Below are 14,594 nucleotides of genomic sequence, written 5' to 3'. Positions count from 1 at the left end.
ACGAGAACGACATACCCTTTTCAGAATTATCTAAGCTTCTTCATTTGTCCAAGCGAGGCTTCCAGCGGTCATCATTACCAATGATGGCTCTGTGTAATATCACGGCATACATTTATTGAAAAAAGTCTCAAAGAGACCTTGTTTCTTGGTTAGAAAACAAAAGCAGGGGGGGCTGCATGGTGACGGGCCAAGGTAGCATTTGGGACGACGGGGCGAGTTTGCTCCAGACAGCCTCGGCATGGCAAGGTGGGCTAGATAGGATGCTACGGGTTCTGACAGGATACGTCATGAGCCAGTGACCCTGGCCTGCTTGTCGTGGAGAGCTGCTCCTGGAGTATTGTATCTAACACCATGAAATGCAAACAAATCCTTTTCACGCAACCCAGTCTACTCTCCGCCTGATTTCATTTGACAGTAAAGCCAAGCCTTCACTGCTGGGCGTAAGCCGTCGATATTTCGGCTGAACGGGCATAGTCAGCGCAGACCGACGCAAAGTCTGTTCAAGCCAGTAGCAGGGAAAGGATAGAAATGCATGACAACCTACCTCCTATCACGTTCGTTCCTATGAAGGCTACAAGTCTCAAAACAAGTCGACATTTGTAGTCCCAATCACCGCCAAGCTCTCTACGTCCTTATAGCTGCAAGGGATCGCATGACCGTGCAACCAGGATGGGAATTGGGCGTTCCTCGCTCAGCAATGGTAACAGCCCCACGGTACTCCAAGAGAGTAGAGGAGGTACAGCTGCCGACGGTTATAAGGTAGCAAACCCAGTTTAACCCACCCAGGTGTGTCTTTGATCCCAGGGAAGCCGAGGCTCATAAGTCTGTTGCCCCAGGGTTCAAAGCCGTTATCGTGCGTCATCGCCAACGAGAGATAACAAGCTTTAGAGAACTTCCCATAGGACCAGTTGGTTTCCAGGGGATAGTTTGGCAGGGACCAGAGTTTCCAAGGAGACATGCCGGACGACTGGTTCAACAGCCGTTACCATATTCTCATAGGAGGCCAGTGGCAGGGCTCTCAGCATCTTGATGCCGAGAAGAACGAGCCACCCGGCTATCACCATGATATGTCGCCCGCGGGTTCATCTTGAATCCGTGCTTGCGGAACGATACGAAGAGGAAGTGGTCGAGATATCAAGACATGTAACCTCCATCCACTCAGAATTGGGCAAACCCCGACGACGCGCAACGATCGCCCTGCTTTTGGCCCTCTAAGCCAACATGAGTGACGTTGTGCAGATGGATGGACGATCAGGCCACGAAACATGATCCAAAGGCTAGTGATTGAGTGTCGTTGTCCTTGTCGACGAACCCTATGAGTCAGGCAGACGGTATGGCGCTGTTTTTCTCCAAAAGCCATGGTTTCTTGGAGTCTACGCTGTGTATGGTAGTAAGGAGATGTTCTGTAGCTGCCCAGCGAATCCCGCATCCCACGTGCTGGCGAAGCACTGGCTGGCATTTTTGGAGGCAGGGAGATGATACACGAACCCCTCACAACCTCTAGAGGGCGGCTCTAGGCTCCCGATCTTGGCCAAGGGCAAGCCAGAGCCGGCTGACCTCATACGGCACAAGCCCGACATGATTCTCGCTACCTACAGGCACAAAACATGCCAGCTACCAGCCCTTTCTGAACACAGGAGACTCCGAGGGTACCATGTTCGGAGTTTCCTACACGCCCTCGTCTTTCTCATGTTCCATAATAAGCGGCAGGCTCCAAAACAAGACTAAATCACCCTCCCTCTCTGGACCACAACCTCACGCACATTGAGGGCGTGTACCTCTTGCTCTGTCCGTCTGATGCGTACACACCGCATAGACCCAGGGGAGGATGACATAGATTGTAACGCTGGAAGTGTGTGCTCTTGTGAGACACCAGGCATGACAACATATGCGGTATGTTTAGAAAAGGAAGGGGGGGGGAAGAGTCAGCACCAAGAGCTCATCTCACAGCGATGACAGTACCGCCGACATCACCTGGGTCCATCATAGGCATCCGTGATCCATGGCACCCAGCAACAACTGCTGCCTGAACAGCCGTTCAAGGATCAATCAAAAATTCCTCCGGGAGCTGCAGGCCGTCAACGTTTGGCCACGTCCCGCCTCTCACCCGCATTGTCCCCTCGCTTGGGAGATAGCAGACCGAAAACCCTTGTTGGTGGTCAGCTAAGCCGTTGATGGCAAACCAGTAGATGCGCCGAAACGGGCTTCAATTGTCCAATCATGAACCCCGTACCATGGGTAAGGTGAGGGTAGTAAGTGTCTTGGGGGTGGGTGGGGGCTGAATGAGCCTGGCTGGCCCAGGGGAGGCGGCCACCCTCGATGTGAGTTGGTGCTAGAGGCGTTGGCCGGCGGTTATTTGGCGTCGGCACAAGTCGGTCTTGAGACACATGTATGCATGGTTACTTGTAGGCAAACGGGCTTGTTTTGTCGGCGGTTAGGGCGCAACGGGCTCAAAATCTTGCACAGCGTGGTGAGATGGCTTTTTAGCTTCTTGACTGGGCAAGCTTTCATCCGCAGTCGCTCTTTACAATGCCGATCAACATCAGAAGGAGATAGGCAGCAACCTAAACATCGAGAGTCCCATCCTGAACCCTCTGGAGTCATCCATGCACTTCGTGTGGCCCCCGTTGACTGCATCTGATGGATGCTGCAGACTGCATGACCACAACGGGCAGCTGAATACGGCAAGAGACTTTGTGGACATTCATAATGCAAGCGTGGAGGCTGAACCAGCTCCGGTTGAGCTTCCAATGCCCGACTGAATGGATTGCTGCTAGTAAGTGGTAGTCGAGTGACATCTTCTGATGCCTAAAGGGCTGCCTGTATGTTGTGAGTTATGTGACCGGGTACGTCTATATGTGTACCCAGGCATTGAAATATGAAGAGTGCCACTACCCCTACCTAGTATTGTACCAGCACAACGCACACCAAAGACTTCAGAAACACATGTGTTATGGCCGAGTCGCAATGACTTCATAGAACGAACGGTGGTGGCTCGACCAGGCCATGCAAGGGGGTTGTCGAGTCCCGACGCGCGGTGTCTTGGAGATTGTCTGTCTCAGATTTCATTCCTTGTCTATTTCTGCAGCTTGGTTCACACGTAAAGCCCACGAGCGAGGCATGTCTTGTGAAAGAACACACATGTCCATCTTGTTATGAAGCAACAAGGACGCAGTGGGCGATTCCGTTCCTAGACCTAGACTAAGGATCAGGATCGAGATCGAGATCGATTGTTCATACCAATGGAAGAGGGACTGGATATTTCGAGCCTGAAGGCACACGTGTTGCTTCGCACCGCGTTCTTGGCACCTGGAGACAATGGGGACGCTTGGCGACCACCAACCCACCACTTTGGGAGAGAGATTATCTGATTGATTACATGCATCTGGCGACAAGAGCTGGGTCACCAGTAGAAGGCTGGTAGACCAGGTGGGCACGGACAATATTGCCAAGACAACCACTGCTGATTCATGAGGGATCATTGAGATGAGGAGAGCCTCATTCGAGCCAGGCATTGAGTCGTTTGTGAAGTACGCATTGAAATCGCTGCGACTACAGAGTACCGATCACTTTGGAGACGGCAGGGTAAGAGAATGGTTGGTGCCGAGTCTTGAGAGAAGATAGCCGACAATGACCTGGATGATGTGACATGATTGCGACTTTCCCAGATTACTACTTGGAGATACAGTCTGCCTGCGCTGCAACAATACAATAGAGCCCCATCATTAGCACTGGGCTTGCAGACGGAACAGTTCCCCGGGCCAGAGGCAGTCCGAAGTGATGGTGGTGGATGCGTGGATGCATCCATGTCACTGCGGACTCGGGCGCTGCAAGCCGAGGAAGACGTGAGGCTGGCCGGCCGGCCGCCGCCTGTCGACTACGTGGGCAATGCAATGGGGTGCATGGCCGACCAACAACGTTGGGGATGTTGGCGGATGGCTGCAGCGGTCGGATAGTCGACTAGCGCCTGCAGCCCGTTGTAAACTATGACCGACCCCGGCGACCCGACAGGTTCGCAGCCTGGAAAGACCCTGAAATCGAATGGCGGTGAAGGTGAGTCATTGGCCGGGCGGCTATCATCGTATTCCGCACGCCGACTGCCGTTTTTTCAAGACGGACACGATAGGGATGGACAACCAATGGGGCTCATGCATTAAGGATCAGCTTCCCTAGCAGTACCTTGCCTCAATGGGAAGGTCGGCCAGTAGTGGACGTGCCAGTTCAGGTAGGTCTGGCTTCGGCAGCATGTTGCGTGATAAAGTGCTCGATAAGCTGAGATAGCAAGAAGAATCGTAGGTGATTGAGGGTTCTGTGGCGCGGGGTCCAACCCAGCAATGTGATTGACGAGTACAGAGTACCTAGGTAGATGGACCGACGCGATTGGAGCTCATTCGGGTTGGTCAGGGGGACGGCGTCCGTCGCGGTTGGCCTGGCTGGACAATGGGAGCCCATGCCGGTCACTCGTGATGCAGAGAGCACGCAATGGAGCACGCCAGCAACCCAGGCGGATTCAACCGTCCGGGGCTTTTGCAAAAGAATGGAGAACACTCCGTACACTCCGTGCATCCTGTGTGTGTAATCTTGCGGGTGCTGACCAGCGGGTGGAATACCCGATGTGTTTGACACGACTCGGCTGGTGTACGACGCATTGTTGGGGCATTGAGTGTGTTGGACAGGGAGCGGCCGGCGCCTTGCATATGCCGCCGGAGGGGGCATTTGCTTTCCGAGGTTGCGGACGGCGGAAGCTGAGAACCTTGGACCTCGTGGCAGGCAGGCAGGTCACGTCAAGGCATGAATAATCATTGATGGTTGGTTGCAGTATCGAGGCACAGGGTACCCAATTGCGCTTTTTTGCTCGGATTCATGGCATTGGTGGACGGACGAAGCGTGCTCAAGACGGGGTGCAGACGAGAGGCGTGAGCGCGGAGCAGGAAGTGGTGGATGGTGGTGGCTGGCGGGTCAAGTGGATGAATGATGTGAAGGTCGAGGGACCCAAGAGTCTGGAGTTTGGCCAAGTTGCTCGAGACATACGGCGGAACTTGGATGCTGCTGCCGTTAGAACCACAGTCCTGACTCTCGTCGCCGTGGTGGTTTATCTGTACAGGCCGGATAGATAAGTGACCGCGGGCGGGCGTTGCCTGTGCCGACGTCTCTTGCAACAACAAACACGGCCAAATCGAGGGTTGAAGGCAGGCATCTGCTTGCGAGAGGGCCAGCAAGGTCCTGAGCAGCGTCGGGAGGTCGAGGGAGCCTTGCTGAAGGATGTGTGGGCGGCGGCGGCGGGTTGTGTCGAGGTAAGATACGGATTCTCGTGATGACTTCCTTCCCTAAACGGGTTGCCCCTGCGTGAGTATCTGCAAGCACAAGAAGTACGCGGGTAAGAGCGAGTACAAGGACAAGAGCGTGCGGGCCTGTGTTGCTCGTTGCTCCTGCCATTACTCTTCCTGCTCGGAATCGGAACGGAGGTCGCTCGGTACGTACCGTAGAGTTTGGTGTTTCCAAGACCCAAGCCAAAGCACAGGGAAGGAAGGGAAATAATTTCCATCCATTTCTTAGCTCGAATTGCAAGCGGTACGTACCGGAAACAAGTGGAGAAAAACACATGGAAGCTCAGCATTGAGTTAGAAAAGGCATCTATCTAGGTACCTACAAATACCTAGGTATTTGTAGGTACCTACCTAAGGTACGATGTAGGTAGGAAAGAAGGAGAAAAAGAAAGATTAAAAGGAAAGGGAACAATACCATGGTCAGAAAAGAGAAAACAATATAGCAACGAGGGGAGGATCCCAAGCGGGTTTCTCCAGAGAGGCTCATTTCATCGAAATATGAACCTTGTCGGCGAGTGGACTCGGACGCCGCTATGGCGGGCAGCTCGCATGCATGCTTATCGCCGCTGGGGGAAGTAGTCCAACTGGCCGAAGTGGACGACCACAGCACTGCTAAACTGCTACCATAGGCAGGTCAAGCGTGGATGAGCATCTGTAAAGTACTTGAGTAAGCAAGGTGTGTGTGCTGATGCTGATGCTGATGCTGATGCTGATGCTGATGCTGATGCTGATGCTGAAGCTGGTGCAGATGGCGCAACAGCATTGTATTGGTAGATAGGTAGGTAGGTAGGAAGATAGGTATGTATGTATTCGTACAGATGAAGAACGAGGACGGGCCCTGTTCCTTGGTAACTTGCTATGCATTCGCATTCTGGGAATTCCTCCCCTGCCACAGCCGCCATCCGCACCCATGCTTGCATATCCTTTTTCTTGCCTTCTTTTCTTTTGCTTCCTCGGATCTGACAGCCTGGAATCTGGGCCGATGTTGCTCGTGGCGGACTGTCCTTGTGCTGCTTCCTGGGCTCAAGTACAGATACCTTACACTACGGAATCACGGATTCCTGACGTAGACTTACGTGCCGTTTGTGTGAGTGAGTGTGTCACTGTGGGTTCTTCCAGCTTGCTTGCATTGCAGGCTGCAGCAGCTGCAGCAGCTCCATCCATCCATCCACCTACCCACTCACCCACCCACCTATTCATCCGTGCCATCCATCCACCAAGCAAAGCATCTCCACCGGCCGTCCAGTCTACCAGCAGTCGCTCACTACCTACCTACCTACCTACCTACCTACCTACCTACCTACCTACCTGCCTGCCTTAACTCACTCAGTCCATGCTAAGTAATCTGACGCCAGCGAGAAAAGGAAAGAAAGAAGAGAAAAAAGCACAGCAGCTTCAGACACGACTCTCCCCCCTCTCCCCTCCTCCTTCTCTGCACCAGGGTACGGCCACAGCAAGACATAGACAAGGCTTGTCATCGTCCTCCTTCTCCCCACTCACCCCAAAAGCTTTTTGTGTTCTGCAACAGACGCCCGCCCTTCATTCTTCCTCCTTCCCGTTTCTTTTCCTCCTTTTTTGTTTTCCTTCCTCCTCCTCTTCCTCCTCTTCCTCCCCCCTCCCCCCGGCGCCACATCTCCGGCCTCGCATTACTCTCCACCGGATCTCGTTCACTGGGACCTTGGAATCCCGGCCTGCCGTTTCGGTGCCCTCGTCCCAAACAAACGAGCAAGCGCCGTAGCACACTGTCCGTCTCCCTGTCAAGTGTTTCTCTCGCCTTTCACAGGCCCGGCGTCGCCCATCGCTCTCTCTCGACCACTGCGAACCGAAGCGAAACGCCGTTGCAAAAACACCCTTCGTACTACCCCAAACTCCTCCAACCCGCCGCCGTCAGAGCTCGACCGTTGATCGCTTTCTTTTCCGGCGCTTCTCCCCGCCACCCGGGAGTGGGGTACTGCCAAACATGAGCAACTTTGCTCAGTGCAGCTGGCCGATGTGGGATATCGATGATCTCACGCCGTGCTTCCAGCAAGAGTGAGTCGCCTGCATCCCAATTGTGAACACCTCCGTTCCGCCCATCGCCGACTCCGTCAATCTGTCACCCCCCGCCGCCGCAACCCCGTCTGCCACTCTCGTCGCACCGCATACGTACATTTGCCGCCCTGTTTGCTGACCGTTCACCTCCAGCTACCTCAAGATCCTCTTCCCTCTAATCGTCATAGCCTTCTCCTTCCTCCATCTCGCCCTGCAGGCCATCCGAACCGCCGCCAAGAACCGCAAGCACGGCTACGAACAAGTCCCCGAAGATCACCACCACGGCCACACCGACATCCCCCCCGACGAAACTGCCGGACAAGTTGAAGATGACGACGACGACGAGGCATTGACCATGAATGGTGGCGGCCGCCTGGCCCTCGTCAAGACCACCACCAAGGGCTCCATCGTTCAGGCCGACAGCCCCCCGGCACAGAACTTGACCATCGTAGTCGAGGAGATTGCTATCGCCGGTCTGATTGCCCTCCATGTCATTGCATTGGTCACGGGCACTGCCCCTGGCCACCACGGCCTGCTCGTCACCGTTGTTGGCCTTGTCACCTGGGTCTACGTCGCCATTCTCGTCACTCTGCGTCTCATCCTCGGTAACACAAAGTGGCGCGTGCCTCGCATTTGGAACCACACGGCTGTCATCTACCTCTTTCAATGGCTCTTCACCGTCGCCATCTTCCGCTCCGTCATTATCCACCCCAGCAGCCGCCTGTCGCAGATCCTTACCGTGGTCGAGTTCGCCCTGACCACTCTGCTTTTTGGCCTGGCCATCACCACCAGGAAGGGAAACAAGACGGTGCTGCTAGAATGGGAGGATGGTATCGAGCCCTCGCGCGAGCCCCTTGCCTCTCTCTTCTCTCTCGCCACCTTCGCCTGGGTCGACCCCGTCATCTACCGCGGCTACAAGGAGACTCTTGAAATGAAGAGCGTGTGGAACCTGGTCCCCAAAGAGAAGGCCGCTGCCGTCCTCGCCGACTACCGCACCCTGAAGCGGACATCCAGTCTGGCATGGCACTTGATCAAGTACTTCAAGGGTGAGCTCCTGGTCCAATTCGCCCTCGCGTCTTTTGCTGGCATCTTCACTTTCGCCCCGACCCTACTGCTCAAGGCCATCCTCGAGTATGTCGAGAGGCCCGAAGGCGCTCCCATCAACGTTTTGTGGCTGTACGTCATTCTCTTGCCTGTTCTCGACATCGTCAGGTCGTTCGCCGACAACTACGCCTTGTGGATCGGCCGCAAGATTTGCATCCGCATCCGTGCCATCATGGTTGGTGAAATCTATGCCAAGGCCCTCCGACGCAAGGCTTCCGCCGGCAAGGATAAGGAACTCGGCATGAACAAGCCCTCCGGAAAGCAGGGCTGGTTCGGCAAGCTCAAGGCAAAGCTGGGCTTCAAGAAGGCAAAGGCTGATGCCGAGGCGGCTGCCAACGGCGCCGCCAAGGACCCCGCCAAGGACGACGAGCAGGCCAACCTGGGCACCATCATCAACCTCATGTCCGTCGACAGCTTCAAGATCGCCGAGGTCACGGCTTACCTGCACTTCATCTGCGCCTCCGCTCCGACGCAGCTCATCATTGCAATCATCCTGCTCTGGGATGTCATGGGCCTCAGCGCCATCCCCGGCCTGGTCGTCATGGCCCTGCTGTTGCCCATCAACTACAGCTTTGCTCGAGGCTTCGCCAACACGTCCAAGAAGATTCTCGGCGCCACCGACAAGCGCATCAACGTGACCAACGAGGTTTTGCAAAACATCCGCATCATCAAGTACTTTGCCTGGGAAGCCAAGTTTGGCCGCATCGTCGACGAGAAGCGTGCCGCTGAGCTGAAGGCGCTGCGATCCCGTTACATCATCTGGTCTTTTGCCGTCGCCGTGTGGAACTCGGTCCCTGTGCTCATCACCTTCTTCTCCTTCCTCATGTATACTCTCGTGGAGCACAAGCCTCTCTACCCGTCGGTTGCCTTTACCGCCATCTCTCTCTTCATGCTCCTCCGCGTCCCTCTAGACCAGATGGGAGACATGTTTGCTCACGTTCAGGAGACCAAGGTTTCCCTCGACCGTGTCGAGGAGTTCCTCACAGAGGAGGAGACCGAGAAGTACGTTCAGCTTGGGGAGGACAACGTCGACGAGAATGGCAACAAGGTCATCGGGTTCCGTAAAGGTAACTTTATCTGGGGTGCCAAGGATGTCGTTGCCGAAGATGGCTCAATGGCGTTCCGTCTTATGGATATGGATATCGACTTCCGCATTGGCAAGCTCAACATCATCTCCGGACCTACTGGCTCCGGAAAGACGTCCATGCTGATGGCTCTACTCGGTGAAATGACTCTCGTTGACGGCAAGGTCTACTGCCCTGGTGGCCGAAGCCGAGAGGACGTCCGCGCCGATCCCGAGACCGGCCTGGCTGACACGGTTGCCTATGTCGCTCAGGCCGCATGGCTTGTGAATGCCAACATCAAGGAGAACATCCTTTTCGCTGCACCGTACGACGAGAAGAGATACAGGGACGTCATTGTCGCCTGTGCCCTGGAGCGCGATCTCGAGATCCTCGACAACGGTGACGAGACCTTGGTTGGCGAGAAGGGCATCACACTGTCCGGCGGCCAAAAGCAGCGCATCTCGCTCGCCCGTGCCGTCTACTCCAATTCTCAGCACATCTTCTTGGACGACTGCCTGAGTGCCGTCGACTCTCACACGGCGCAGTGGATCTTCAACAACGCCATCAAGGGCCCTCTGATGGCTGGCCGCACCTGCATTCTCGTCACGCACAACCTTCAGCTCTGCGCTCCCTCCTCTCACTACATCGTCACCCTGGAAAACGGCAGAATCACTGCGCAGGGTCCCTCGGCCGAGCTCATCGCCTCCGGCAAGCTTGGCGAGGAGATTCAAAAGGCCGCCGTCAACTCTGCCTCGGTGTCCCGAATCCCGTCCCGAGTCCCGTCTAGTGTCGGCGAGGATGGTTCAGAAACCGTCGTCAACCCCGGCGACGAGGGCACCACTGATGCGCGGTCCAAGAAGAACGACAAGAAGAAGGAGCAGAAGGACGCAATGGAGGAGAAGAAGGCCGAGGGCTCCGTCAAGTGGCCTGTCATCCAACTCTACCTCTCCTCCATGGGTTCCTGGTGGTTCTGGGTTGTGGCTCTCACTGTCTTCGGTCTCCAACAGATGTCCGGCGTTGCCACCAACTTCTGGGTGCGTGAGTGGGCCAACCAATACGTCGACGAGGAGGTGGAGCGCATCGCCTTCTCGACCTCGTCCCACACCTACAGCCAGCAGTCTTTCTCTCCGACCTACCTTGCCTCCATCGCTAACTACGGCAACCGCATCGGCTCCACCTTCTCTACCACAGTCGCTGCGGATGTAGACGTCAAGTACTACCTTACCGTTCTTGCCGCCATCGGCATTGGTGGCTCCGTGGCCGCATTCATCAGAGATGTCTGGGTCTTTTATGGTTCTTTGACGGCGTCCAAGAAGATCCATAACGACCTGATTTCCCGCGTATCCCGAGCCAAGTTTAAGTTCTTCGACGTCACTCCTCTTGGTCAGTTGATGAACCGTTTTAGCAAGGATCTTGAGGCGGTGGATCAAGAAGTTGCCCCGATCGCCATTGGGGTTTTCGGCTGCGCTCTCGGAATTCTCGTCACCGTCATCCTCATCACTTGGGTGACTCCCGGCTTCCTCGTCGCGGGTGTCTTCATCACTGCAGCCTACTGGTTCGTCGGCGCCTTCTACCTGCGCGCTTCCAGAGACTTGAAGCGCCTCGAATCCGTCCAGAGGAGCCCCTTGTTCCAGCAGTTTGGCGAGACCCTTTCGGGCATGACCACCATTCGAGCCTACGGCGACGAGCGCCGCTTCATCCGGGAGAACCTGTCCAAGATCAACGTTCAGGCCCGTCCTTTCATCTATCTCTGGGCTGCGAACCGTTGGCTTGCCTTCCGAACCGATGTACTCGGTGACATGGTTTCCTTCTTTGCCGGTGTTTTCATCATCATCAGCTTGGGTACGGGCACAGTTGATCCCGGTTCTGCCGGTATTTCTCTCAGCTACGCCATTGGTTTCACCGAGAACGTTCTGTGGCTCATTCGCCTGTACGCCATCAACGAGCAAAACATGAATTCGGTGGAGCGCATCAAAGAATACCTCGACGTCGAGCAAGAGGCCGAGCCGATCATCGAGAAGAACCGACCCCCCCAGAATTGGCCCAGCCAAGGATCCGTCGAGTTCATCAACTACTCGACTCGCTACCGCGCCGACCTCGACCCTGTCCTGCGGAACCTCAGCTTCCGAATCGATCCCAAGGACAAGGTCGGTATTGTCGGCAGAACGGGCGCCGGCAAGAGTTCGTTGGCCCTGGCCATATTCCGCGCTCTCGAGGCCGATGAGGGCAAGATTCTCATTGACGACATCGACATCGGCCTGATTGGCCTCCGTGACTTACGTGAGGCCATCACTATCGTGCCCCAGGACCCTACGCTCTTCATGGGCACCATCCGCTCCAACCTGGACCCCTTTGACGCGTACACGGATGAGCAGATTTTCGAGGCCCTCCGTAAGGTGCAGCTCATCGGTCCCAACGAGTCGACTTCCAGGCCGGCGACCAGACCGACTACGCCATCGGCCGGCTCGATGCTGCCGGCCACACCCAATCTCGGACTTAGCCGGGGAGAGTCCACCTCGAGCCCCGGGTCCTCGATCGCGCCGACCAACAAGAACGTCTTCCTCAACCTTTCTTCGACCGTCTCGGAGTCCGGCTCCAACCTGTCACAGGGTCAGCGCCAGCTGCTCTGTCTCGCTCGTGCTCTCCTGAAGCGGCCCAACGTGCTCGTCATGGACGAGGCGACGGCTTCGATTGACTATGCGACTGACACCAAGATCCAAGAAACGATCCGCGAGCTCACCAGTACCATCATCACCATTGCCCATCGTCTGCAGACCATTGTGGACTACGACAAGGTGCTCGTCCTCGACAAGGGCGCTGTCGTCGAGTACGGCCACCCGTACGAGTTGATTCGCAAGGAGAACGGCAGCTTCCGAAGCATGTGCGACATGAGCGGAGAGTACTCGGTGCTGCTCAAGGCGGCCAAGAAGAAGTGGGACTCTGGAAGGCTTGTCGACATTGACGACGACGAGGAGGCCGCCAAGGACGACAATAAGGCCAAGGGTGTCGTCGCAGACGAGGCCCAAAAGGATACCGAGGAGGCAAAGCAGAAGGCTGAGGCTGAAGCCAAGAAGAAGGCCGAAGCCGAGGCTGAAGCACGGAAGAGGGCAGAGCAAGATGCCAAGAAGGCCAGACAAGCCGAAGAGGAGGCTAAGAAGGCCGAGGAGGAAGCCAAGAAGAGGGCCGCCGAAGATGAGGCGAAAAGGCGAGCCGAAGAAGAAGAAGCAAAGAAGGCTGAAGAAGAAGCCAAGAAGGCGGGCGGTGGATAGATTAGGAGCAAGGAAAGGCCGCGCCCTCCTGGTCCTCCATAAAGGGCCCAGGCCCCTTTCTTCGTGTACTATTTTGTCTTTAGAGCGGCCATGCCTCAAAGTTTTGGCCAGCCGTTTGCTGTGTTTTAATACGGGTAGGGTAGTTACAGACTTCGTAGATACTGGAGGTTGAAAAAAAAAAGCTTTTCTTTGTTTGCCTGCGTTACGGTCCTGCTGCAATGTTTCCATGTGCTGGCCGGCGGTGGTGTTTGGCGATAACAGACTTCCTGACCACACATGCCATCTATATAACTTGCATCAAGAGAGAGAACAAATCCATATATGACGCGTCATTGTCAGCAGCAATAGTCATGCCGTGAGGGAAGGGACAGAAGAACACAGACACACTACACATGCTGGGACACTTGTGTGTTGCAAAAAAAAATCAAAAGGTAGGTCAAAGGAGAACCAGTTGACTGTTGCTTGTTACGAGACTGCCTCGTGGCGGAATCGAACCGCCGATCTTCTCATTACTAGTGAGACGCTTTACCACTGAGCCAACAAGGCCGTATTTGATGGAAGACTTCGCCGACGAAAAAATAATAGAGGGCAGACAGGGTGTTGTGGGACTGGTGGATGGGGATCTGTGGATGTCGAGGATGGGGCTGGGTTTGTAGTTGGGGTTGACAGTCGGGTTGGCGACGAGGTTGACTTGGTGGGCGATCATGCTGCTGGTTGGTTGAAGACCTAGGACGGCAAAGCTTGCGTGTTGTATGTGCTGTCCAAGAACAGACAATAGACTCTGTGGTTGAACAGGCGGATATTGCCTTAAACGGAGGTTGAACACCTGTTTAGCCGGCCGACGGACGCTCTCTGCGGCCCGGAAAAAGATACCGAAACACCCCGGTTGTGGACAAGTTCGGCAGTCTCGTAACGGAAAGTAATTCCAATGTAAGTTGCCTTAGTTCCAAGTATGAGTTTAGGGTTGACAGGAATATATTATCAAAATCGTGGTCCGATGCAGCTATCGACCACGGTTCCCGACCCTGGACTCCGACGCTCACTTTTGCCTGCTGCCGGCTGAAGCAAAGCCCTGGGACTTTGGAAGAAGAAAAGTGTGGTGTTAACACCGTTGATGACACGGTGCGCGCGGAAGGCTTCGTTGAAAATGCCACGTTTTCCGCCCGCGTGTGGCCCGCCGAGCCATCGTCCACCGTCCTGGAAAGTAATGCAGGAGGTCCAGACCAGGCTCAGAAGACTCGTCAACTGTCCAGCACCCTTGACCTTTATGGGCCTCAACTAGCGGCCTGGGTCATCGGCGGAAAAAAAAAACACCCTTTTATCCACGAACTTAACCAGCAGTTACTGTCTGCTGTAACACCCTGAGTTAACTGTTCAGCACGCCTTGCTTGTTACGTAGGCGGACAAGTCGGAGATTGACCATCGTGCGAGTCATATTTAAAGTGTCGGAAATGCAATGCCAAGAGACCCAAACGTACGAAGATAATATCTGGCGGAGATAACCAGCTTCCACCTCCTGCTATCCTGCTGCTAGCAGGAGGTGGAAGCTGGGCATCTCCGCCCATATATTACGGCCCGTCACAGATTGAGCACTAACGCACCAGGTAATGAAAGGATGCCGGCTCGAGATGGTGCCTAGTGAGTAGCTATCCGAAAGCCAGGGGGTTGCAATTTGGTATATATGCACGATCGACAACCCGCCTACTTCGGTATTGGCAGTATGTCTAGACGTGTCTCTACAGCCCAGTCTCTGTTTCCCTAGTCAATCTTTCTCTAGCTCGACGAATCCAGCGCAGCAA

At 55.2% G+C, this 14,594-nt stretch overlaps 1 protein-coding gene across 1 annotated transcript; it reads left to right on the top strand.

Annotated features, from left to right (window-relative positions):
- Positions 1-7,287: 7,287 nt before the first annotated feature.
- On the top strand, positions 7,288-12,795 carry CH63R_04007 (ABC transporter; the record flags this gene model as incomplete). Its single annotated transcript, XM_018298982.1, has 2 exons — positions 7,288-7,358; positions 7,512-12,795. The coding sequence occupies 2 exons, from the start codon at positions 7,288-7,290 to the stop codon at positions 12,793-12,795; spliced, it is 5,355 nt and encodes a 1,784-aa protein (XP_018160228.1).
- Positions 12,796-14,594: the final 1,799 nt, after the last annotated feature.

This window comes from Colletotrichum higginsianum, chromosome 3 (genome assembly GCF_001672515.1).
Source record: "Colletotrichum higginsianum IMI 349063 chromosome 3, whole genome shotgun sequence".
Lineage (NCBI taxonomy): Eukaryota > Fungi > Ascomycota > Sordariomycetes > Glomerellales > Glomerellaceae > Colletotrichum > Colletotrichum higginsianum.
Note: the sequence above shows the minus strand (reverse complement) of the source record. Positions and strands in the feature narration are given on the sequence as shown.